This window comes from Xenopus tropicalis, chromosome 4 (genome assembly GCF_000004195.4).
Source record: "Xenopus tropicalis strain Nigerian chromosome 4, UCB_Xtro_10.0, whole genome shotgun sequence".
In the NCBI taxonomy this organism is placed as follows: domain Eukaryota; kingdom Metazoa; phylum Chordata; class Amphibia; order Anura; family Pipidae; genus Xenopus; species Xenopus tropicalis.
In genome coordinates, this window is record NC_030680.2 from 95,965,317 (window position 1) to 95,990,907 (window position 25,591).

The 25,591-nt window shown below is 36.5% G+C and overlaps 1 protein-coding gene across 2 annotated transcripts in view; it reads right to left on the reverse strand.

The window, feature by feature from the left end:
- faf1 (Fas (TNFRSF6) associated factor 1) overlaps window positions 1–25,591 on the reverse strand; it is a 120,612-nt gene that overhangs the window by 17,788 nt on the left and 77,233 nt on the right. For both annotated transcript variants that reach the window (XM_031900950.1, XM_002931419.5), the window contains exons 13-15: window positions 22,314–22,468; window positions 10,750–10,886; window positions 9,574–9,662 (exon numbers count right to left, since the gene is read on the reverse strand). In XM_031900950.1, coding sequence (XP_031756810.1) covers window positions 9,574–9,662; window positions 10,750–10,886; window positions 22,314–22,468 — 381 coding nt within the window. The remainder of the gene's footprint in view (window positions 1–9,573; window positions 9,663–10,749; window positions 10,887–22,313; window positions 22,469–25,591) is intronic.

Consider the following 25,591-nt stretch of genomic DNA (forward strand, 5'->3'; position numbering starts at 1 on the left):
ACTATTCCCCTTTTTGTGTGTATGCCTTGCAAACCCTCTGGTGCTATATAGTAAGTAAATGCAATATGTGGACGGTACCCAGGCGCAGTGCTTCTGATACAAATGCCAACACTCTTTTGCATGTAAGACATAATAAATAGAAATGCTAGGAAAAGTCCTGCTTCTGAAACCTTACAAAGCAGACAAGAGAGCAGTGCATATTACAGGTATAGCTGTACTCAGAATTAAGGCACTCAGCCCTTGTGTAGTAGATTTAACCCAATCTGAAATCAGTTTGTCAGCTGTAATTGAGACACAGCAGCTAGTGCCGTGTATGAGAGTGCCAATAATGACACTTTTTTTACAGATATTATTTTCTATTGTGACATCTCCACTGGCGTTTTGGTCTCCACCACTGGCATTTGGTCTGTACATAGTGGTAAAGTTGTTAAAGCCTGATAATGTCCCACTGTTCACCCCAGCACAATCCTCACTAGGAGCTAACAGTAACAAAGGTCCTGTGGATTTTCCTTTTAATTAAATGTGGAATCTATGGTTCCCCCGCATGACAGCGGAACTGCTTTCTGGCTCTCACTGCAGGGCCCAGCTCCAAACTCCTGGAATTCATTTGAGAAGGGGGAAGATTAATGATTGCAACAGAGCAAGAGATATACACTGTATATTCTCAGATGGGTTTCAGTTATGTTCCAGAGTTCAGGTTTTGTTTAATGAGCTCAGTGTTTGCAGTCTTCTAAAAATAGCACAAAAATCCAAAACCAATAGACAGAAACAAATGTCTGAACTATGGCTAAGCTTTATCTAGCACACATCACTTAGCAGTCGCTTGAACTCTGTATTTTCCCCCTAGCTGAAAATGTGGCATACAAAAAGCCACAAACTGCCTCCCACCAAAGTCAGGGAAAGTCGTATAAAAAACTGCCACACAATTCTTTACTAGGGACTGCAGAGGGAGAACATTTGTACTGAATGCTGATGGTATTTTTGCTGACCCATCCTATAGGGCTTTGGCGAGAGAAATTAATGATGGAAAGAAAATTATTGTTCATGATCTATTAATAGGGGCTGTTTGGAAAAAAATCTGTGCTGATGACCGATTACTGGGGGCAACTAAAGTATTAATACACATGTAGGTTTTCAGGCAAGAATTGCAATATAATCTCCCATGCAAACATTTCTAACAATTTACACTGACTTTAAAAGGAGTAAATTTGCAGTATCAGAGAGAATACCACAGAAGTCAAAACTCCTAAGGGCTCTGGTACACGGGGAGATTAGTCGCCCGCGGCAAAACTCCCTGCTCGCGGGCGACTAATCTCCCCGAGTTGCCTTCCCTCTGCCATCCCACCGGCGAACATGTAAGTCGCCGGCGGGATGGCAGACGCGGCGAGGCGATTTCGGGAAATCGCCGAAAAAGCCTCGCGAGTCTTTTTCGGCGATTTGCGCGAAATCGCGCCGCCGCGTCTGCCATCCCGCCGGCGACTTACATGTTCGCCGGTGGGATGGCAGAGGGAAGGCAACTCGGGGAGATTAGTCGTCCGCGAGCAGGGAGTTTTGCCGCGGGCGACTAATCTCCCCGTGTACCAGAGCCCTAAAACAAAAAGCAAGCCTAATCTGATTCATTTTAGCAAATGACTAATAACCTGACAAATTGCACCCCCAATAGGAATAGGAGAAAAAAAAAACTGTGAATTGCCCTTACTAAATACAAACTAAAAATATCCAGCTCTGCTGTCTCCTGCTTTACAATTAATCTGATACCTTCTATCGTTATTCCTATGTGTGCAACAAATGAATGAAGGTGCTATGCAAGCATTTGTAGTTATTTCCCTGCACTGTAACCCATTTCTTCTTGCTCTTACTAGTGGTAAGCACATGCAGGGATATTCTGGAAGTAGCTTAAAGCCAGTTTACTATATGTAAACTATATGAATTTAAAAAAAAAATGTTTAAAGTTTAAAAACCTTTAAAATATGCAGAGCCACTCATACCACCACAATATTGGATGTGTGCATATTTAATATTCGGATTTTTGTTAAAAAGCAATGTTGCTAAGTCAACCTAGGAACGATGTGGAAGAAATTAGATTCTCTGATAGAATTTTATTCTTCTGTTTAACACAATTCTGCTGCCAAGTCACATGACTTTATCACGTTATGAAGAAGCTGTGCAGGTCCACTACATGGGGCCACTGAAAAGAATTTGTGAAGATAATCTATAAATAGGGGCTGCTGGGTGAGAAAATCAGTACTGATGCTTGGGGCTGCCAGGAGAGAGAACATTTGTGTTAATCTTCAATGTTAATGTCCCCCTTCAACCTAGGGGACATGTCTGCTTTACTATCTTTTTTTAGCATCAGTTTGCTGAGTGATTATCTGCTCCAGGAGTAAGCTGTGTATTTGTATGGATGGCAAATGTAGAATGGGTGAAAAAGAAGAGAATGGCTCAGTGAAAAACAGGTGAGATATAGCTCATAGAGAGGAGGCAAATCTGGGTGAGATACTGGCAGGTACAAAAGAAGGGGTAATAAGGAAATTAGAGAGAGAATTTTGACTATTTTTGTCTATTACAAGGCGTTGCAGTACAGTGGGAGAGAAATGTGGTCTAGCTGATCCATTGTAACAGACTGTTCTGTGAGATCACTTGCCCTAATGCATCAGAGGTGTCTGTCCCAGTTATTATGATTAACACTTATTAATAATCCACCATATATTTCACAGTGCTGTACAATAAATTGGGATATGTGCAGAATATACAGATTTACATTCAAAGCCAACCAATAACTGATACAAGAGGTAAAGAGGGCTAACACAATGAACTGGTTAATATTTTTACACTGAATGTTTTGACTGGAAAAAAATTGTTATTACATTATATATTTTATTTTCACTTTCGCATGTCATCTTTTTTAAGAGATAGTTATATCTACACTACCTTTGGGCAATTAAGAACACTATTCTTATGCCAAACTACCAATACGATTGTGTTTTCGCGAGTACCCACCTGATTGGGGGACAAAATCACTGTGTATAACACAGGAACTGAATAACTTTAATAACTATAACTTACACACACTACACCTTCTGTGGTTCTCTCTAACCTAAGCACTACCTAAAGGAAGTGTGGTACCCAATTTGCATTATTTAAAACAATACTGCACTGTATCTATGTGCTTCCTCCTAGATGTTATCCATTTGTGCTTAAACTAAGGAGTAAAGACCTGACACCCAGAGTAAGCCACATCTGATCGGTTCATCTGAACTTTCTGGGTGCTTGTTTCTTGTTTAATTTCCTATTCATCATCTATAATCTACACTGTTTCACTGACAGTAAAATGTATGCATGTGTGTTTTGCTACACAGACACAAACGTGCTGTTAGTTTGATATCAAAGAAAATCCCGTTTGTGTATTGGGACAGAAACAGAGCACGTGTACAACATAAACCAATGCGGCAGAGCTCTTCTCAGCTGATCTTTTTTACAGTGTCAAAGATGTGCTGCAATACAAGGTATTTTTTTTTTACAAATGGCACAGTTAGAATAATAATGGCAATAAAAATAATATCTTCACTTATACAGCTCTTTTTATCCTTAGATCACACAGTGCTTTACACAGTAATGAATACATCTCTTCCATTATTACTGCTCCACTTTTTATTTACCTCTGCTGGATGAAAGGCTTAGCGGGCTCCCTGGGATTTGAGTCTGTGACCTTCTGGCTGTTAAGATGTTCTCAGAACCTTTTCCACCTGTCTGGCATTTAGTGTAAAATGCAATAAGTACTTTCTGCTTACAGTAAAGGAAGAACGAAGGGAATCAATGTTCTGGTTCCTGCTCTAGGCGGGAATATTTCATTTATAAGTGTTTAACCCGCTGGATGCCAGTAAGGCCTTCAATATATTGAAACACCAATCCAATGGTAAAGGTCATCTGTTGCAAAGAGGCAAGGTCAAGCAAACCCACACAATCAGCTGCTTGGGGATGGTACATGAAGCAACAGGTTAAATCTGTGTTTATTAAAGCCTTGATCTGTGATATTGCAAGTGCTATTGAAGAAGAAGTCATCACAATTCATGTTAAACTATGCTAAAAAGGGAACAGCTTTGATTTTGATCACTGAAATATTTTCTAGATTTGCTCTACAATTAGCACAATAAAAACGATTTCCAATATTCAAATATGATTTTAACAATACAGCCAAATAAAAAACATTCATTCAACCTTTTAGTACCATCCAGATTCTGCACTCATCTTCCCCCCCATGAATGCAGGGTCCTTTGTTATGCCATCGGACAGTTGCCTTGTGTAACTTTATGCTGCGTGACAGAGACCTTGCCATAAAAGTATTTAAAAAATGTTTGTTTTTGTCAAAAAATAATATGCATGCTAAGGGGCAGACTTATAAAAATGTGAGTTTAGAGTTTAATACATAAAACTTCACCCATGGTCTAGTCATTCATTTAGAATTTTTAGAATCGTATTTATCAAATAGAGAGTTCACCCATTCATAAATTTGCTTCTAAAAATTCCATAGGAATGAATTAAATGACATTACAGGTACCAAGATGCCATTCTTCTAGCTGCCAGACACAAAGGGGATGTAAAATATCAAAATGCCACTCTCCAGGTTTATCCAGACTTCACAGCAAAACTACACTAAGGAAACAGCGCACCTTCCTTGATGTCCGCTGGAGACTTCGCAAAAAAGGCATCCAATACAGTATAATCTACCCCATAAAACTGCAGCCAAATGGCCAAACTACTCGTTTCTTAACCGACCCTGCAGAGGAGGTGTCCTGGCTAGACAAGCGTCCATCGCATCAATTTTGGCTTCTTCACAAGTGCCTTAAATCTTAATGCATAGGCCATTACAAACAACCAAGGAGGAGGAACATGCGGACTGTTAGCGAATCTAGTTAGCTGGTGTGCCTCTCTTATCATTAGTTAGTTTAGGGAATAAGGTTCATCTCTTGGAGAAGGGTGGAGAGTGGAGGGTGGGGACACGGGGACTTGCTATACCTTGCTACTGTACCTTTCCCTAAAGGCTTTGCACTGTAGCCTCGTTATTTCCTTTTCACAACTGTTTCCACAACTCTTTTCTCAACCCTCAACCCACTCTCTGGAAGGAAGGGAGATAAATCCCTGGCAGCACTAGGACAGCTCCTTAATTCATATCAATATGTCACATACTACATCAGATGACAGAATAAAAACTCATTAGCTGGAACGTCAGGAGTCTAGGCTCCAAATTAAAGAGAGCTCTAATCTTTCAATTTATTCATAAACAAGACATAAAGCTGACCTTTTCCTATTACAGGAGAAACACAGGTTTCACACCACCTATTCCAGGGGAGTAGCGATTTTAGCCCCTATATAATCATACATGCCTTAACCGGTGGCGGCAGCCTATTCACATTGCCTCTCTCTCTCTCATATATATATATTATATATATATATATATATATACACACACACACACCTGTATAAATCTCTATATATTCCCTTTATCTGTCTGTCTGTCTGTCTATCTATCTATCTATCTATCTATATATTCCCCTCTTGGTGGAGGAAGCCACCATCCTGTCACAAATACTGACTGCCATTGCTAAACTAGCTCTGGGACCAGCCCTACTGCTGGGGGACTTCAATGCAGTTCTAACCCCTCAACTAGATACCAGAATAAGGACTCACTACAGCAGGCTTCCAACCAAAGACTGGTCAGAAAGCTGCAACTTAGTTGAAGCCTGGAGACAGACAAATCCCGACCAAGGTGAATTCTACTGCTGTGCGGCCTCTCACAGCTTACACTCTAGAAAGGACCAGGCATTTGCCACGCATGTCCTACCCTAATTTTAGTAAATCTGGCCATAAGAAAAGGAATTATATAGCATGCCAAATCCTTTGCAGGTTTCCTTTATGAAAAGCATTTTAAGCCAGAAGTGTCTTAAGCTGGCCATACACGCACCGATAATATCATACGAAACCTCGGTGTGTGTATGGCAAGTCGACCGATATCGCAGGAGGCTGCTGATATCGGTCGACTTGCCGATCGGCCAGGTTAAAAGATTTTGATCGGGCGCCAAGGAAGGCGCCTGAGCAAAATCTGCCTTCAGGGCTGAATCGGTAGAAGGAGGTAGAAATCCTATTGCTTCTACCTCCTTATCTGCCGTTTCAGCCCTGAACGGTTAGTGGCTGATTGAACGATCTTTCGTGTGATCGCAAATCGCCACGTGTGTGGCCACCTTTAGTGTAGCTTCACAGAGTAGAGCGGAGCAATTGTCCAGAATAACACATGCTTTTGTCTAAAGGATATTCCAGGATAATGTACATTTTGAGAGTAAAACTGGGTTACTTTACCAGGAATCCTCTTATAGGATATACAAAGAATTTAACTTGCATCCAGCAAGTCTTACTATGTCACTAGGATTTAAATTGCTGAGTCTAAAAAAAAATAACTTGACAGTAACAGTTTATCAACATTTCTTACTGATGGCCACTTGAGGTGTAATTTGATAAATGGCTATGGAGTATGCTTCCGCTAAAGCTATTAATACTGAAGTTTCTACCTATTTGAATGCATGACAATATGCAAAGAAGTTAGAAGATTGGCACCTCTGTTAGTAGATGAGGACCAAAATGTTCAGTAATCACAATAAATAAATTCTGTAAGAGAAGTATTCTGTTGCTTAGCCTGCCCTGTTTCCAACATGCATCAGAAGCATAAACAGGCTACATATCACAAGAAACCACAAATAGCTAGCTACACATATTTTACTACAAAAGTAATTGATCAGTTTACAGCCTGAGTGTGATTAAAGAATGCATGCCAGTGGAGCGTTACAAATAAAAAGCTGCTCTGACATGGTTAGTTTAATCTGTAAAACAATTGACGAGTTAAGGATAATGTTACATATCACATGTGGCTACTTAGGATTGTGTGTGTACAGAAGTTGTACAATATTCATATCTTGTGCAATCATTTTCATAAAAATAAAACACATACAGCTTCTTGGACAGGTTCATCTAACTTGTGGCATCTCCACCTGTGGCAAGCTTGTCACTAAACGTTACTGCAATCCTTTTAGATTGCTTCCTCGGGCAAATTTTATGTGTGTCGAGCTGGAATTTATGGGTTGAACTCACTGTGTTTTCTTTGGTTTAAATGTGACTATGTGTCTGTCAAAAGTATGGATCTCAACCAAACCTTCACATGCAGGAAGGTCTTTGTTATGGCTGTGCTTCTTTCTTATCAGGGGCATATGAGATTAGAGATAAAATGGGTTTTGTTTTAAAAAAAAAAAAAAACAAAAAAAAACAGTAACACCAAAAAATGAAAATCAAAGCAATTAAAATATTATGTTTGCTTCAGAAACATTACGATAGTAGCTTTAATTACTGCCTCCTTGGCTACACAGAAGCTTATTTATATAATCTAGTAGTCTTTCTGAAGCAAACACACAGCTTTTACCAATACAGAGCAACAGTACATTATATTCCATCTAAAATGAAATTGCTAAAAAAAAATTACATCTGATTTTCATGTGGGGTTTAGTGATTTAAATGTATGTATTGCATGTTAAATTAAACAAGAGAACTGTCACACCACTTTAAAGAGAACATACTACAGGGCTGTCTCTAATACTCTCTGAGACAAACAGCAGAATGGACATTTGTACTCACCACTTTAGATTTAAATATACTATGTTCTAAAAGTTATTTCTCTGCAGTAAAGCAGGCCACATAGAGTTGTGTAGCACATAATGTAGATGTACAAAGAAAAACTCATGACAAAAAGGGTCTCATTGGTCCAAAGAACATCAATGCTTACAAAATTCCCCAATATCTAGTCTACCTACTAGTTCTGTATACCCTGGATTTCCTATTATTACAACAAGCTATTGTAAAATACTGTACCTTTATTATTACAGGATACAAACTCTTCTCGTTAACAAACAAAAAATATTTAACAAGCTCTGCCAAAACTAGATACAGTGCTTTCTTAAACAAAGCAATTTTGTTGATCGTCTTGTGGTTTTCTTTGAATGTATGTAATTTATAGGAAAACTGTATCCTGTTTGCTATTGTCTGACATGAAAAGACACTGCATTTGGATACATTTTGATCTTCAAGAGAGCAGGCTTATAGGTACAATGGGATGACTATGAATAAAGAGATACACGAGTTCCAACAACAAGCAACAAAAGGAAAATATTGATTTTTCTCATGGGTTTTTCACAAAGAATTAAAAACAAATCTTTTTTGTCTTGTAAACTGCTTTATAGCATCATCACAGTATCATACAGCTTGTAAACACATTGCTAATATTGGTAGTTAGCTAATGAAATACGGTGGGGAGCTGGAATAGAGGGAGCATTTAACATGTAGTTATCAAATTTAAAGCACAGAGGGACTATGTGATCCTATAGAGGAGGTTAAAGTTTAAAACCTTCAGAAAATCACATAATGGGAACTGCCCAACCATACATTTTGCCACCAGTGACAGGTGGGAGGCTGAGATATGTTTAAAAAGCCCCTGATTACGTGTATTATCATGAAATCTTTTAGGGATTTAGTAAACACTACAACAACTAGCTTAGGTTTATCTAATGTATATTTTAAATGTATTCTTTATGTGAGAGATAAATAAAAGCAGCTGACAATATTGTAGGCCCTTCAGGCAATTTGGTGGTTGTGTTGCATTCCATAACACAAAACTGTCCACCTTTTAATCCTATTTAGATGTTATCAGTTTGTGTTCAAGAATAATATTTTTTAACTGTTAAAGTAATTTTAAAACACAAAAGTATAACATGGCAGACATCCGCTGAACTGGAAACAGTGCTGCTATCAATAGGTTGATGAACTCTGCTTATGAAATTTAAGAACATACATGTATGTGCATGGCTGAACAATGCCTTAAGAAAAAGACGGCTAATGTGCAGATAAGCAGCATGACAATGATCAGTGGGAAGGGCAAAGCAACTTATATTACACATTCCAACCCTTTACACATTCCAAACATCATTGTCATTTATTGAATGAGCAACAGATAAACATTCCCCTCTCGATCTTCTCCAATTACTGTAAAACTGTGTACCCTGCAACAATTCTGGCAAGTTTTCAAATATATATGTAACCATTAACAGAGAATTTTCACCATATATAAGCATGATGAGAAGATAGAGCTTAAAAAAGCCTCTATCAGTGCATGAAATGTATTAAAGTGAAATTCAGTGTCTCCATATTTTTACCCTTACGACTGAAAACAATTTCTAGAGATAGAAATTCAAGGTATGTGCCAGCACAAATGTTCTGCTTCTACAAAAGGCTCTTTCATATGCAGAAATTAAATAAGTACCTCCTTTATTCTAAACTGGTGGTCCTCATGTCATCTAGAAAGAGAGTTTATTATATGGTTGCTGTATATATTGCTAACACTGATAATATTTCCCCTTAAGCCTATCTTCAGAACTGAGATCTTCCCTTCATTAGCTTAGTTGTCCTTCTCTGAGCAACCAGATGTTGAGATTTCCACTGTACTACAGCCTCCTAAGAGAGAGCACAGGTGCAACTTACTTCATCCTTTATGTCTTCCTGCTGTTGTGCAGTGAATATTTCCATTGCCGAGATCAGTCTCATCATTAGTTCATCCACTGATGTATTCCCTGGCAACAAGAAAAGTGCAGAGCAGAAAAAATCAGCAAGGAATTAATAGCAAGTGAGGCTTTAGGAAGAGTAAAACATTATGAGAAATGTTATATTTAACCATTCTAAGGAGATTTTGTAAGCCATAAGATCCATTTTCATTTTTGACATGCATTTCTTTTAAACATGGGCAACAAAATGTGTGATAATGAAGAATATATATTGGACAAAATATTGCCCCACCCAATTATTTCTATTTTGAACACACTATTCCCCAGTAGATGCTCCCTTCTGAATGGTTGCTAGGTGATTAGACCAGTAGCAAACTTTGCATCTATTATATGATCATTGCACCCTGAAATGTTGCTCATTTCAGCACTTCAAGCAATATGTAACTATTAAAAAGAAGAGGAACATTGACTGGAGTGCTTGCCTCTGTTGTTGTGCGAGTTCCTTTGTTTATGTGAATGTATAGTTGGATCACTGTTTTTGGCCTCTTCAATTCAAGGCTGGTTAATAACCTGATACTCTTACATATTAAGTAACTTGTCTGGATATGTATGTTATAAAAATCCCTAATGAAAGAAAAATTAATACACATGAATTAAAATATTCAACAATTTTAAGTTGTTTATAAATGTTGACTACTAAAAACATGTATTCCCTAGCTATTTCCTCCACTGCTCATTATTTAGCACTGAAACAATATAGCAGCAGTCAACACTACTCCACACTCAGATTCCTTGCACCTTTCTGTGATTCTACTTCTTCACAGGTATATCAACCACAGAACAGGCAAGGCATTGTGGGAACTTGAGTCCTGCCTGAAAAAATAGACTGCGGCTACATTATATTAAGTACATATATTGTACTTTAATTATATAGTAGACACAGCATTTGACAGAGATTGTTCAATATTTACTAGTCCCTACCCCAGTAGACCTTACAATCTAACATCCCTTTTACACAACACAATGTAATAATAACAACTTATCTGAATAATAAGTTTAATACTTTAAATTACTTGCACACATCTGCTGGTTTTGTTAGCCTAATATGGTGTCTCTCTGCTTTATTACACATTTTAGTATATCTATACTAATATACCTTGAATGACATTGAGTACTTCGTTAGATGAGCGTTTTCCCATGATAATGAGGAAAAGTGGAAACTGATCAGTTTTCTGTGTACGGACAGTCTGTGCTACCACACTTCCAAAATGTCGGGTGCAGAGTGTAAGAAATCTGTATTGGGACAAAAATAATGAGAAATATTCAACACAGAAAGAAATGTGAATACAGTACAGGTATCGGACCCCTTATCCGGAAACCCGTTATCCAGAAAGCTCCGAATTACGGAATGCCCGTCTCCCATAGACTCCATTTTAATCAAATAATTCAGAATTTTAAAACTGATTTCCTTTTTCTATGTAGAAAAAAAACAGAACCTTGTAATTGATTCCAACTAAGATATAATTAATCCTTATTGGATGCAAAACAATCCTATTGGGTTTAATTAATGTTTTATTGATTTTTTAGTAGACTTAAGGTATTGAGATCCAAATTACGGAAAGACCCCTTATCCGGAATACCCTTGGTCCCGTGCATTCTGGATAATGGGTCCTATACCTGTACTACTGTGTGTCTAAATAATTACATTTTAGGTATTATATATACTTTATTATATTAATTATGTCTCTTCTATTTTAATGAAAGTAATTGCCACTCACAAGTCTAATGTGTTGTAAATATGCTGTTTCCTACAATTTTGTGGTCAGCTATAAAAGTGGTAGGCAATGTGAACTGAAAAGGGGATTGGAGATTGAGGAGTGATTTCAAGAAAAGAGGAATTAGCAAAGATGATGAAACTAATATTATTTTATTACTATTAAACCATCTAAAATTTCCACAAGTATTGCAAATACCAAGCTGTTGGGAAATGTGGTTTTGGTGGAATTTAGCATTAGTGTCTTCTCTCTGACAAGTCTTTTGAGAAGCCCTGCCTTAAAGGGGACCTAAATCCAATTTACAATTTTAGTTGTTTCTGAGGTATTAGCAACTTTAGCCAGTTTAAGACTTCCAATAGTGGACGTTCAGCTCAACAGTTCACTTCAAAGGTCAAAGTAATAAATGATGACACAGAACCACAAACTTTAGCTACACAAAAATGTATAACATATCAAAGGTTGACTTTGCAAGGCTTTGGGGCTCTTTTACAAATGAGGGCTAGAAAAAAAACCCAATACATCTGCAAGGCAAAAAAAAACAATACCATATTGACCATAATACATTCTGCCTCTTCTTTTCTCTCAATGCTGTTGCAACTCTTTGTACATCTGGTACAAAGTAAAAGAACTTTGCCTAAATGTAAATGTCACACTAAAGGGTGCAGGTTAAACACAGAACACTGCACTCTGGGCCTTGCAACGGCAAAGAGGCACAAGCAACACAAGGGTGCAGAGTGCAAACCTGCATTGATTGTAAACCCTTTAATCTGTATTAAAACTCCAGAAAGTGAATGCCACAAAAACTGCCAAATGTATTGGTTAAGTTACAGAGAATATGTTTAATTCCACTTAGCTTGATTCATTTTAATTTTACATTTATAAAATAGAAAACAACATTAATATCTAGATTTAAACAAAAAAGGCACTCAGATATTAGCATATAAAAGTCCGGCATTAGTATTCTTACCACGATCAAGAATAAATGAAAAAACTGATAAAGCTTTTCTGTTCCATTAGAGGACTGTCTGAAATTAGCATTTCTTTCAAGAGAAAAGGGTAGCTTATGATATGTTTTCAGATCTGATGGTAAAAGTAAATGTCATAATAATAATGAATTATGAAAGACCAAATGCAAATACGGGATGCTTTAATAAGATCCAATTTAATAAAGTCTGTAAAAATAATAGAGTTTTAATAACATGGGTCAGAAAAGGCAAAACAGTGGAAATTTCTGGGAACTCGCCACTGAAAGAGGTCTATTAATACTTAATTATTTTCATGAAACATAATTTAAATTGAGTGTTTTTCTAAATGTTAGAGAATAAAGGTGTAGGTAGAGTGGGTGCGGATGATTTGATTAATTTATGATAAACACAAAATAATATTGCAATGTATAACTCTATTAACCTAAAATGATTAGATTTTAATATTGGGAAAATCATCATGTAAACAAGTAAACTACCTTTACACCTGAGGTTTCATTCATTTTATTAGTTTAACAAGTAAAACAACTTTCCAGTGTTCCACAGCAAACTTGCAAGATTCTTTTCAACCATGATCATTTTTAAATAAAATCTTATATTTAAATGGAGCAACATAGAAATTGTGTATTAATTAAAAATCAACGAACAAATATGTTTTAATTTTATAACATAACATCTCAATTTACATCTCTATTAAGCAGCTATGATATACCTTAAGGAGCCCCCTTAAAAGACATAATTCACACTGTAATTCAGGGCTCAACGATATACATAGGTTTCTCATGATGGCTATTTTAAAAGTCCAAGTCCAATAGTTTTTACATAGTTTAGAATACACTAAGGGGCACATTCATGAAAACGCGAGTTCGAATCCTGAATGGGATAAATTTGGATTGGATACGATAATTTCTTAAGATTGCAAATATCACGAATATGCTTACGAAAAAATCGTATTTGTCACGATAATATCATATTGGCGATCAGAAAGTCACAAAATTTTCGTATCCGAACGATCATAAAATGCAGGAAAACCTTTCCGACTTTGATCCTTCTGTGCATGATTTTGGAAGCCTCCTATAGGAATCAATGGCACTGCTCCAACCTGGCCCAAGGAAAGTCACGATACCAAAGCTTGAATGAATCCGAAACTTTCGTACTCGGCGCGACTATACAATTTTGTCACACAAATTTTTTTGCAAAGTACGAAAAAGTCGCCAAAAATACGGAGCTGATGATCACTGCACTGAAAAGCTTACAGTCTAATTGCACTCTTGCTGTAACAAAATTTCAGAGTCACGTGGTACTGTGGAAACCAAAGGGTTTTTTAAGCCTCACAGCCCATCATTTACTTCGAATTGGAAATGGAGTTTATAAGAGGCATGGAGTAGTTCAAAGTGCAGTAGCTGACACAGCTGCCTATGGAGTGCATCAAAAGAGCCAGATGTCAGGGTGTGGAAACGCTCTCCATTGAATGCTGAGAACCTGGATTAACAGGTCTCCTCCTAAGTACAGAGGGAGGTGAATTGTAACAAACAGAGGGCAGGCAGCACCCTGCCATTCTTGCTTCTTTCTCAATTATACAAATATTTAGTCAGATAAAGCAACATGGCAGGCATTTCTACAAAGAGTTTCCAGTTTCCCTCTCATTTTCTTTAATTAACAGTTGCACAAATGTTGCAAAACCCAATGCTAAGTGGATATGCAAACCCTTGTGTTAGAAAACAGTGTCCTGCTCATTAAACTATAAAAGGCTCAGTGGCTTCTGTAACTGAAAGCGTAACTGAGCAAGCGAAAAGAAATTATGTTATAGATTTCAGCATAGCTATGAATATGGAAACGTGGCCAACCAAGGAAGGGACTCCATTTCGATGGGTGGTTGGTTTGTTATCTTTATATTTATGGAGCACAACAAACTGTGGGTATTGCTAATTGTTGAGAGAACATAGATTCAGGATAACTGCTGTGCATTAAAATTGGGCCAACCTGTATGACATTCTAGTACCCCAAAAGCATTGCTATCATGCTGCACACTGGATGAAAATGACAGAAGATTGGTTAACAAAGCCCTGGATATTTAGGGCATGCCTGTTAACTAAACATCATATATTTTTCACAAGTGATAGGCTTAAACTTAAAATCTTTCAGCAGCAGATTTTCTCCTTAATAACGATTATTTTGCAACAGTGCCCACAACTCCACTTCTTTGTTCATGGAATCCAGCTGGGTTAATTTTTTTGCTTGCTTTCCCATTTCTAGGCATTCGCACAGTACAAAAATCTTGAAGCAGCATAAAACAAAATTAATTTCCTACATCTGGCTGATGTCAAGTGCAGAAATTTCCCTAATCGCTTGCTGATCTGCTTGTGGGACGAGTGGCGAGGAGGATCAACTGACGGATGCTTAATAAATTACTGCAGGGTGTGAAGGTCAAAAAGAATGAACCAAAGAAAGCTCTCACACAAGAAATATTAAAAAGCTGGATTTCTTGAAGAGGCACTGAAAAAAGGCAGCTTGCCTCTACTCCAAACGCTGAGTGCTCTCAAAAAGATGGAGCAACTGAATCCACAAGAGCCCTTAAGGAGTTTGCAGCTTTACAAACTAGAACACTTTAACAGAACATGTGTCAAATGGTCCTTAGCTAGGAGAGGATATTTAAGTGCTCTTCAATAACAATAGCATTAGTCCTGAGGATAACTGGCTTTTACATTTGTGCTGCTCACTGCCTGAAAGTAATCAATTGATACTCCACCTTTCCCTAGTAAAGCAACAAGAGCAGCACTGTATCTACAGAGAAGCATGCATATTTTAATTTAGATATTCAATTTAGCACATGTGCAGGGCCGTCTCATCAGGGTAGGGGACGGGCTGAGGAATGGTGCCTAGGGCAGCACCGGACCCACTTAAACCCCTGTATGTATGTGTATATATATATATATATATATACACATAATGCCTGATGATGTATGAGCTTTAGTTTGGATAAATATGAAATTGCTTAAATGAAGTACTGTGTACCTACTTAACATAAATGAGATAAAATATGACGACTTCATTAAAAAATCTATTTGGCATTTTTTTAAACCATAAGGCATCAAAGCAAAACAATCAGCAGCAACAAATTATCTACGACTGGTGGTTTACTTGCCGGTGGACTTAATTTCCTTTGGTCTAGTTTTATCTCATCTAAGCTAAAAAAAAAAAAAAATATCATTTTTAATGACTACCTCCAGACTGCAAGGTCTTATTTGTTGGACCTTTGTTATATGATTATTATTACGTTTGGTATTTGGTTGGTTATTTTTATTAAGTATGCATCCCAGTTTTAAAACATACAAAAAAATTGACTGTTTCTTTCTCAGAGAGACTAACATACCTTCCAGGGTCACAGGCAATTAAACATGTAACTGCAAATCCTAAAAACATAATCAGGAAATCTCCTGACCATACTTATGAGGTGTAATGGTCAGTAAATAACAAGAAAAGCATTTCAGAGGCTTAAGAGGCCAGGCTTATGAGACAATGATCTATATGTCAGGAGTGCAGATTATGACCTGCATAGGAACCCAGTGCAGATCACAGAAAGTTCATGCCCATTCCAAAGATGGCACAGGCTATGTTGCAGTCAGAATATGACGTACAATGCATTGCCAATTCAATTAGAAAACACACTGACGAAAGTGTTGCCTCTGATAATAAATTTCATATTGTAATGACGCTATCATCAATTTATATGTTTGTAATGTTTGTATGTGTGCCTGATAATGAAGGCTAGCTATGTAGCATTGTTTTGGTGGGAAAAATATTTAGTACTATTTTCAAATTTATGTAGTTACATTTTTTGTTAAACTTGTAAATAAAAATGTATTTTATTTCAAAAATCCTCAGTGCTGTCATTGTAAGATTAATGCTATCTTTAAACTGGAGTGTAGTGTAATGGATTTCAGTTTTCTTTTGATAAGTCAATTTAAAACACTGTAGCCTTTGGAGGCATGAAACATTATATTAGTAACCAAGGTCAAAGACACATAACATAAAGTAGCTTTTTTTAATGCTACTTTATGACCAAATAATCAAACTTAATCCAAAAGGAAAAACTCATTAGAAGTGCTAAAACCTACCATTTGGAAAATCAAATTACCTATCAATTTAACTACTAAAAGAGCAAAGTTCCAAGAAGCTTGTCCCTTTATCACAGGTTACTAGTTGTTAATGTGAGAAAGGGGCACGATTCTGGTATTCACAGAATCATAACTGGCATCTTCTTTTTTTTTTTTTACTGTACCACTGCCATTCAAAAATGGGATTATCACCTTGTGAAAAGAAAATCTTCCTGCTGCCTATTTAACTCATTTACTAGCGGAATTGGAAACTGCTGTAAACTTATTATTAAAAGAAAACTGATCCTTTAAGGACTCCTTAAGTCGGTCACGCGTTATCATCCTATCAAGTGTTTCCTAAGAAGGTTAGTTTACCTGTTTAATCACAGGATAAAGAAAGGTATTTTAAACTGTTAAACCCCAAGCGCTTACACCTTTAAGATTGTTAAGCATTTTTTTTTTTTAAACTTTCACTTCTTCTTCCTTAAGTATTTTGCTTTTTTGTGTTACTAGGACTGGATTCACATGCACAGCTTTGGATAATATTGTGCAGTAATTATGACCAGTTAACAAAAAGATATGAACAATTACTGAGCCGTTATGAAACTCAACACTAATAAAGTCATTAGATGTTGCCCCACTCATGATCCTTCTCAAAGCTTCTGAAGTTACAGGAACATACAGTATTGTGTGATAAGACAATCGCTGCTGGCAGATTGCAAACCTTAAGTTAAACCAGGCTGCAAATTGATCTTGACATTTGGTAAGAACAGACACTATAATCAAAAGCCTAGCAGAAAGGGAGAAAATGACTGGGAGAACTCAAGCAAGAAGAGCATCTATCCATTCTCCTGCATAGTTCTTGCACAGCTGGTTGTCACTCCCAAAAGAAAAGCAGGGCTGAGAAACATTTCTTTACACAAAATGGGTGCAGGACTGTCAAGTCTACTGTTCATCTATAATCTAGAACAGTGTTTTACATCCAAAGCCTGTCCCTAATAATGCCAGAGCCAGTCACTGATGTGCTTTATAGTAAACAAGCAGAACCCTTTACTTTATCTAAATACACATGAGGAGACAGAACTCACACAAAAATTCCTGGAATTGGATGAAGGTATAAATGAAACATTACTGTTATAGGGTGGCTGAACCTCTGGGCTTGTACAGTAGCTTTAGTAAATAAGCATTTCTAGGTATTATCTGCTTTAAGCTTTGGTACTACTTTAAATGGATGAAGTCTCTAGTGTTTGCAAGATTACTTTACACTACATATTATGAATCTGACTATACTGTATGTATATGTAACACACAACAGGTAAAAAGAAAAGAAAAAACTTCAATACAAATTAAATATACTGCTTGGATAAACATTCAGTAAGAGCTACTTTTCCCAGCAAATCAGCTCTTGAGTTATGTACAAGCCATGTACATTGTTGTGATTTTAAACCATTATTCCGGGCAGAGTTGCTCCTGAGGCTAGGTGCATTTTTTTTTAAACAGTACCAAAGATTCTCTAATCAGTTAAGATCAGGACTTTGAGCGGGCCAATGTTATATTTTTATTTTGTTCTTGAGTTTTATTTTGGCTTTATGTTTAGGATAATTCTCCTGTTGACGGATTAACTATCAAGATTGTAAGCTCTTTTGGGCAGGACTCTCTTTACCTCTTGTATCGGTTATTGATTGCTTTATATGTTACTCTGTATGTCCAATGTATGAAACCCACTTATTGTACAGAGCTGCGGAATATATTAAATAAATGTTAATAATAATAACCAAGCTTCAGTATTTTTGGCAAATTCCCTGTATTTTGCAACATTTGTGCTTCTATTTTAACACAATTCCCAGGCTCTGCTGATAAAAAAAGTCACCATTAAAGACACTATCATACTTAAGTGTAGGCATGGGTCAACCATATCATAAGCTCTGCATAACACTGTCCTGAACAGGGAAGTGGCAGACAGCAGGTATTTCTCATAAAAACCCATGTGAAAGAACATTTTGAGTTTGCCAAATAGCTTTGGTATGAAACCGGTGCAACACAGGAATAGATATTGTGGTCGGAGGATCCCAAGACATAACTTTTTGGCTAAAGATCAAATCAATATTTGTGCCTCAAAGACAGAACTCTGTAAAACAGAGTGGCGTCAGGAAAAATCAGAAATTCCGAAACCATAATCAAGCTGCCTGCACTATGATGAAGTTTAATATGCTAAAATGTGTTCTAAACCTTCTACCAGCACTGTATTTTTAACTGAGTGAATGTTAAAGAGCTGGATAAAGCATATCAAATTCAATATTTACAATACATTCCCTCTGTGGGAAGCCGATAGGAAGAAAACACCCCCTAACCACACCTGGGGTATGAAGCAGGAAAGCTTAGCTGCGAGGACATGGCCTGATAATCTTCACTCAAGCAGAGAACAGTTAAAAAGGTTAGCAGCAAGGGTCAGCACCTGTGAACATGGCTAATTGCTTCACAAATGGGAGGAGGGCAAAAGCAGAAAGCAGTAACAAGTTGCCTCATTTCTGCAACAATATCAGGATGCTGCACTTACACTTGGGTGAAACACATGGGCAACATGTTCTTGTTAAAAACAGAGTGATCTGATGGTACATATAAATTCCAAAATAATCTCTCAAGAAACAACCATCTGTCTTTTGCTTTGCAAAAAGAAGTTTTAAGATTAAATGCAGAGGCCCCAGCATTCTCATAAAATCAAATGTATAAGCAAAGCTGATATTAACCAAGGCAAATATAGCATCCTTTATTCCTATTATGCAACATCTTTACTGCAGAGTGATAAATATTTGGTATTTTTGCATTTTTTTCTGTAAGTGAACAGCAATTTATTCTTTCTGTAACAGGAAGTCATATTTTATCTCCAATATGATCCATATAACTACCAGTTTTAAATGCTATCATTAGACCCATGTGCAGTTAGTACATGCATTACCTTACTTGTAAAGGTATAGGATCCATTATTCAGAAAGTTCCAAATTACAGGATGCTTATTTCCCATTGAGTCTATTTTAATCATAATAATTCAGTTTTATAAAAATGATTTCCTCTATAATAATAAAACATTACCTTGGACTTGATCCCAACTAAGATATAATTAAACCTTATTGGTGGCAAAAAATCCTATTGGGTTTAAATTGTTTTTGTAGATATGGAGATCCAAATTACGGAATGACGCCTTATTGTGAAAACCCCCCGGATCCTCAGCATTCTAAATAACATGTCCCATACCTGTACTTGTAAACAAAAACAAACCCCAGGACCAAACAGCAAGTATACAGTATATACAGTATAAAAGGTGTGTAAAGCTGGCCATACATAATAAGATCTGCTCGTTTGCAAGGTTTAAGGAGGGACCACAATGAGGAGGTGTGACTGTTCATGACTTTATTGTGGGCCTCATGTGGAACCATATGTACAACAAGAGCAAATAATGATAAGCCACAGAAACCTCTTCAGTTAAAGCAGTCACCACAGGTATCTGTGCAGCCGGTAAACTTCTATTAAGTGTATCCATGTTCTGCTACTTAATAACCTCCTTTGGTAAAACATTACAAAGCAATTACAAGGTTAACTATTGTTACTACGAAAAAGGATCTGAAACACTGCATTTTTTTCTAATGAAACTACACCGCAATTTTTGTTATTGTAAATTAAAAAGGGCCTTAGAACGAAACAGGTTCTGGGACAAAGCAACAGCAGGTATCCTTGTGAATTGAGCTGCTACAGATGGTTACGGAATAGCATTTCATTCTGCATGGAGTTATGGATAAAAGGTTGGGAGGGGAATCCATGGTGGAAATGAATGGTCACAGCAGTGTACAAAGGTTCACAGAGGAGAATATAGAGTTTTCTTCAGAAAGGACCCCAGGTCGCTTTCCAGAAATGTTGTCATTCATTTTCAACTTCTCTATGGCATTCTGAATAGGCAAAACAGTGCTCTGTATCTATGCACAACAGACCATGTGCCAATTCTGTCACAGAAGACTTGAGTCACAGAAGTTTATAGATTTGATGGACAACATGTGTTTGTTGTATTCTTCTTACAGATGCATTGACATGGGCACTGGTTTTCACATCCAAGAATGGAACTAAAATAAACATTTTTAAATTCTGTGGTTCAATTAATGTATAGATGGTTAAGACTAGGAGAATAAGTTCCCTTCCATTAAATTGTGTATAATTCTTGCACAGAATGTGGTTAATGAAGGCAACAGTGCTGCTTATTACACACTATTATGTAAGGTTCCATTTTGATTAATATATTCTGGTTGTGAGCCTGTGCCCAAAGACACTTGGGAATTTAGGAATACACCTTCTTCTATAAATATTATTTAAATGTGTATTAAGTTTATATAAAAATAAAAAGACTGCTGCACAATGCAGAATAATGGGCATCATTTTTGTAATTACGATAGCTTTGGAGTGCTCCAGATATAAGCAAAAGCAAAGAGTAGAATAAAGTATACACTTAAAGGAGAATGCAAGTCAAAATTTAAAAAGCATACTGCCCAATAGTCCTCCTATTGTTTAGTAAAAACGCCACACTTTTGGCTCACCTAATCAAATATTTACTCAGTCACACTTACTTCACATTTTTTTACTTCACATCACACAGCCATCTCTAAAAAGGTATTCTCCCTTCCTTTCCCTCCTTGCTTCATACTGCACATGTGTTTCATTCCCTCCCTCCCCTCTGCCAGATCCGCTTCTGATTGGCTGGTGGGTATGTGTAGCTCAGAACAGGAGACAGGATCAAGTTACACACATGCTCAGAGAATAGGAAGGCTGCCGCTGGCAGCCTACAGGAAGGACAGAGAGATGTCAGTGATGTCACTGTAGTCTTCACACTGCTGTAGGCTGCCAGCACCATATCTCAGAGAAGCAAGCAGGGATCTGGGAATTTAGATATGCAGTAAGTACTTAAAAAGAATGCCTTTAGACTTACTTTTAATTTATATTAACCTTTCCTTGTCCTTTAAGCAATCATGTATGTAAAGCACAATACTCGATTGAGAAAATACAGGACTATATAGTAAAATAATGACAATGGTAGTTAATTGGACTATAAGCTCTATAGAATAAAACTTTTTTTATTGCATTTGGAGCCAAAACAATAATTTGGGGTTTATTTAATGTTTAAATTATTTTTTAGTATTGAAATACAAATCACAGAAAGACCCCTATTTAACAGCTTTAAATTAAAAGTACTTATAATGTGGAAGGTTATTATATTGATTTCTGAAGGACTGAAACCATAACAGTATACTAGCTGTATGAAACTTTCAGAATCATAGATTTACAAACTTGTTACACTGTGCTTTAAAATTGGGTAACGTAGGACAATACAAACTTTTTAAAAATGGTTGTCGTGGTAGACGTTGGCACTACCTGCTAGAGCTGCAATGCATACACTGTAAAGAATGTTGCTGAGCTAAGGCTTGCTTCATTCAGTGTATTGCTGTTTTCTATATTACCTAACAGACCAAAATTAAAGAAAAGCTTTAACATCTATGTTTCATTACTAAGATGGGACTATTAAAAAAGAAAATTGACATTTTTCCTTTTTATCGGGGAAAGGAAGAAAAAGGCATATAGATGTATAGATTGGCATTTACCATCGTTATGCAGCAAGACCCAATAAATAAGATAATGGTAAAAGAGTCTTAAGCCCTGAAGGAACTGAAGGCGTTTTGGACAAAATATGATATGCTAATTTCACATAAAAAATATACATTTAGAATGCTGTTGTAAAATGCTACTTTTCTATTTCTCAAAGAAACTTTAAGAACACATGTTTTACAAATGGCAGGCGTGTAACCATCGAGCTAACCCAAGACCCACCTGGCTCTATTAGCTTCTTTAGTCATGTCCCAGGCCCAAGTGATGAAGTTCTGACTCAGGTATGAGACAATAGATTCTGCACAGAGCATTTGGGAACAAAAGACGTTGGTGAGGACACTCTCATCATGGTGGAGGTAGATAGCAAGGAGCTTCCTCTGGGAATAAGAAAAGAAAAAAGACCAGTTACAGAAGATTAAAATACTCGGACATTAAATGTTACATTAAAAAGTAAAGGCTGTGTTTATTATATTGATTTAATCTGCCCTGTTTCAGTGAAAATCATTTTTAAGAAACCTAACAGAGATATATTTGCATCTTCATTAAAATATGGGAATTAAATACACACGTTACCTACTCCTGCACAGATTAAAAAGAGCCACAAAAAAACTCAGATCTGGAATTTAAGTAAAAAAAAAAATCCCACAAAATGAAATGATTCGCCTTTATTTGAAACAAGGAGAAAGAGATGACAGAAGATCAGGCCGTGTCTGCCCAAAGGATCATCTGTTCTGCATTTCAAAGGGCAACTTCCATGCAATATCCTAAGTTACTGTGCTAAAATCTCCTCCAATTTATGGAAAACAGGGTAAAGATGTGTTTACACAGTGATTAGGCCCTTAAAACAAGCTCTCAACTCCCGCAGAGAGAGCCCAACAATTATTCATCTGGACCAATTCACAAAGCCAGGGAATATTAAACACCCATGCTGGGAAGACAGGCGAATGCAGGCTGGTGGAGAGGCCAAAAAACTCCTTGAAAATCCCTTGCACAGCCTTCATTATTTCGCCTGCAAGGAAACCTAAAGAAAGTGTTTAGTTAAAGAAAAACCCACATTGACCTTGCTCTAAACCCTTTAATCTGTCCTTTGTCACGGCCCCGCTTTGTGGCCGGAGGCTGGCACTTCCAAAACCTACCAGCCCCCCTGCTTTCTCAGAAGACAGAGCAAAAATATATAAAAAGTAAGTGTACACGCAGCATGCTGAGAAACCAGTTTTATCCCAAATACAAAAGTTAGCAGCATGAAATGTAAAACATGAAACAGAATGTGTTGTATATACTGCCCACGACAATGCTTTGCAGGGGAGACCTTCTTCCATTACATAGTATAATTAACATTATTCTCTTTATTTTAGAATTCCAACAGAACATAAATAATACCTAATGGAAAATATAATACGCTACCACATTAAAAGAGACTTACTCTTCAACAGAAGCATCATATACCCCCCTATTTCCTTTACTGAATGAAATGTTTCCCAGTGGTAAGCTCTCTTAAATGAGGTGTGATAATTATTGTTTTATGTTTATCCTATAACAGAAACAATTATTTGAAAGTAAGATAAGATACAAACAATTAAACTAAAGGCAGTTATATTAGGGGCCCATTTACTAATGTTCATTTTTGTTTTTAGGAATTGTGGTTTTTAGCAATAAAAATTGTGGATTTTACTAATTACAAGAAAACTCAAAAATTTGTGATTTATTTGTACAGGTATGGGACCCCTTATCCAGAAACCCGTTATCCAGAAAGTTCCGAATTGCAGAAAGGCCATCTGCCATAGACTCCATTATAAGCAAATAATTCAAATTTTTAAAAATGATTTCCTTTATCTCTGTAATAATAAAACAGAACCTTGAAATTGATCTCAACTAAGATATGATGAATCCTTATTGGAGGCAAAACAAGCCTATTAGGTTTATATAATATTTAAGTGATTTTTAGCAGACTTAAGTTATGGAGATCCAAATTATGGAAAGACCCCATATCCGGAAAACCCCAGGTCCCGAGCATTCTGGATAACAGGTCCTATACCTGTATTTATAACAAAACAACACAACTACACTATCTAAAAGCTGGCGAGGTCATGCAGAAGTCAATGGTAGCTGTCCTCGGCAAATTGTAACAATTTTTGTTTTATTTTAGGTTTTTGGGGGTTTATTCGTTTGTAAGTGCACAAAAATTCTTATGAAAATGAAGTTCGAGGTTTTCATGTTATTTTCATTTTGCATTTAAATTTGTGCTTTTTATATTTGGATCTTTTAATATGACTAGACATTTGTGATTTTAGCAAAAATTATTTATCTATGGTTTCAAAAACTCAGAATTTTAATAAATGTTCCTTCACATCATTACACAAATAATACTAAGTCATTATACAAAATAGTTACAATTTACATACAAATACCTCTTCAGATGCATGTTGAAAATTGTATTTTAAAAAAGGAAGTTTGTTATTATTATTTTTATTTTACGAACTAAAAAAAGGTCTGTACGGTAATGCAATGCTTAGTATTGTGCAATTACTAAGCATTACATTACCATACAGACCTTTTTTTAGTTTGTTTCTAAAGTTTACTGAACTTATTGTACACGGAAATGGAAACAGTAGCAAAGTAACAACACTGCTAATTTAAATCAGATATATCTTCTGGTTGTTTAAAGCAGACTAATAAGCATTCTAATAGCAAGTTTATCATGACGATAATGAGAGCTGGAGCATATCTGTGCTTAATGGTATCTATATACATGCCAATAGGTCATGAAATACAATTCACATTTGACTGGATTGCATGACCTTTGGTAAGTGTTTGGCCTCCTGGTGAGTTATTTGTGCAATAAGATTGTGGTATGAAACAAACCAGTCACCCAAATGGAACTGCACAGGCCCATATTTTCACAAAGTTTTCCACTTTCAGCAAAATTATACTTATGTCTGATCACTCTGCCTAACTGATCAGATATCGCAAAAGTGAGACTGTGTAATTAGCTTTATGCCTTTCTCAGATGTTAATACCAAAAAAGAGAAATACGATGATTTGAAACTTTAATTTTTTTTTCCCTTAGTGACCTACCAACCAAGCAACTGTCGGAATAAAGGATGGGTAAGAGAATAGCTCTATCAAACAAAAGAAAGAGCAATAAAAATCTTGTCTTACATCCTAGTTTCTGGGGTCACTAATCCTAGTAACCAGATGGTATTTTAAATCTTACTTTAGTGAATGGCAAAGTAGAAATGCAAATAATTAAAAAGGCACACCAAAAAATGAAGACAGTTTGCAACATTCAAAAGCTAACTTTATAGATGAATGCCCCCTTAAAAATTAAGGGATATGTAGGGTTATTTGAGAATAAAAAACAAAAGAATCAGGTTAAGGAGAGGTGGGCTAAAATCAAAAATGCCCTCCACTATAGTGCACAGTAGGTATTTATATTTCTCATGCTAAACACAAATAAGGGTAGTATGCACTTTAGACATCATTGGAGTGGTAGCATAACA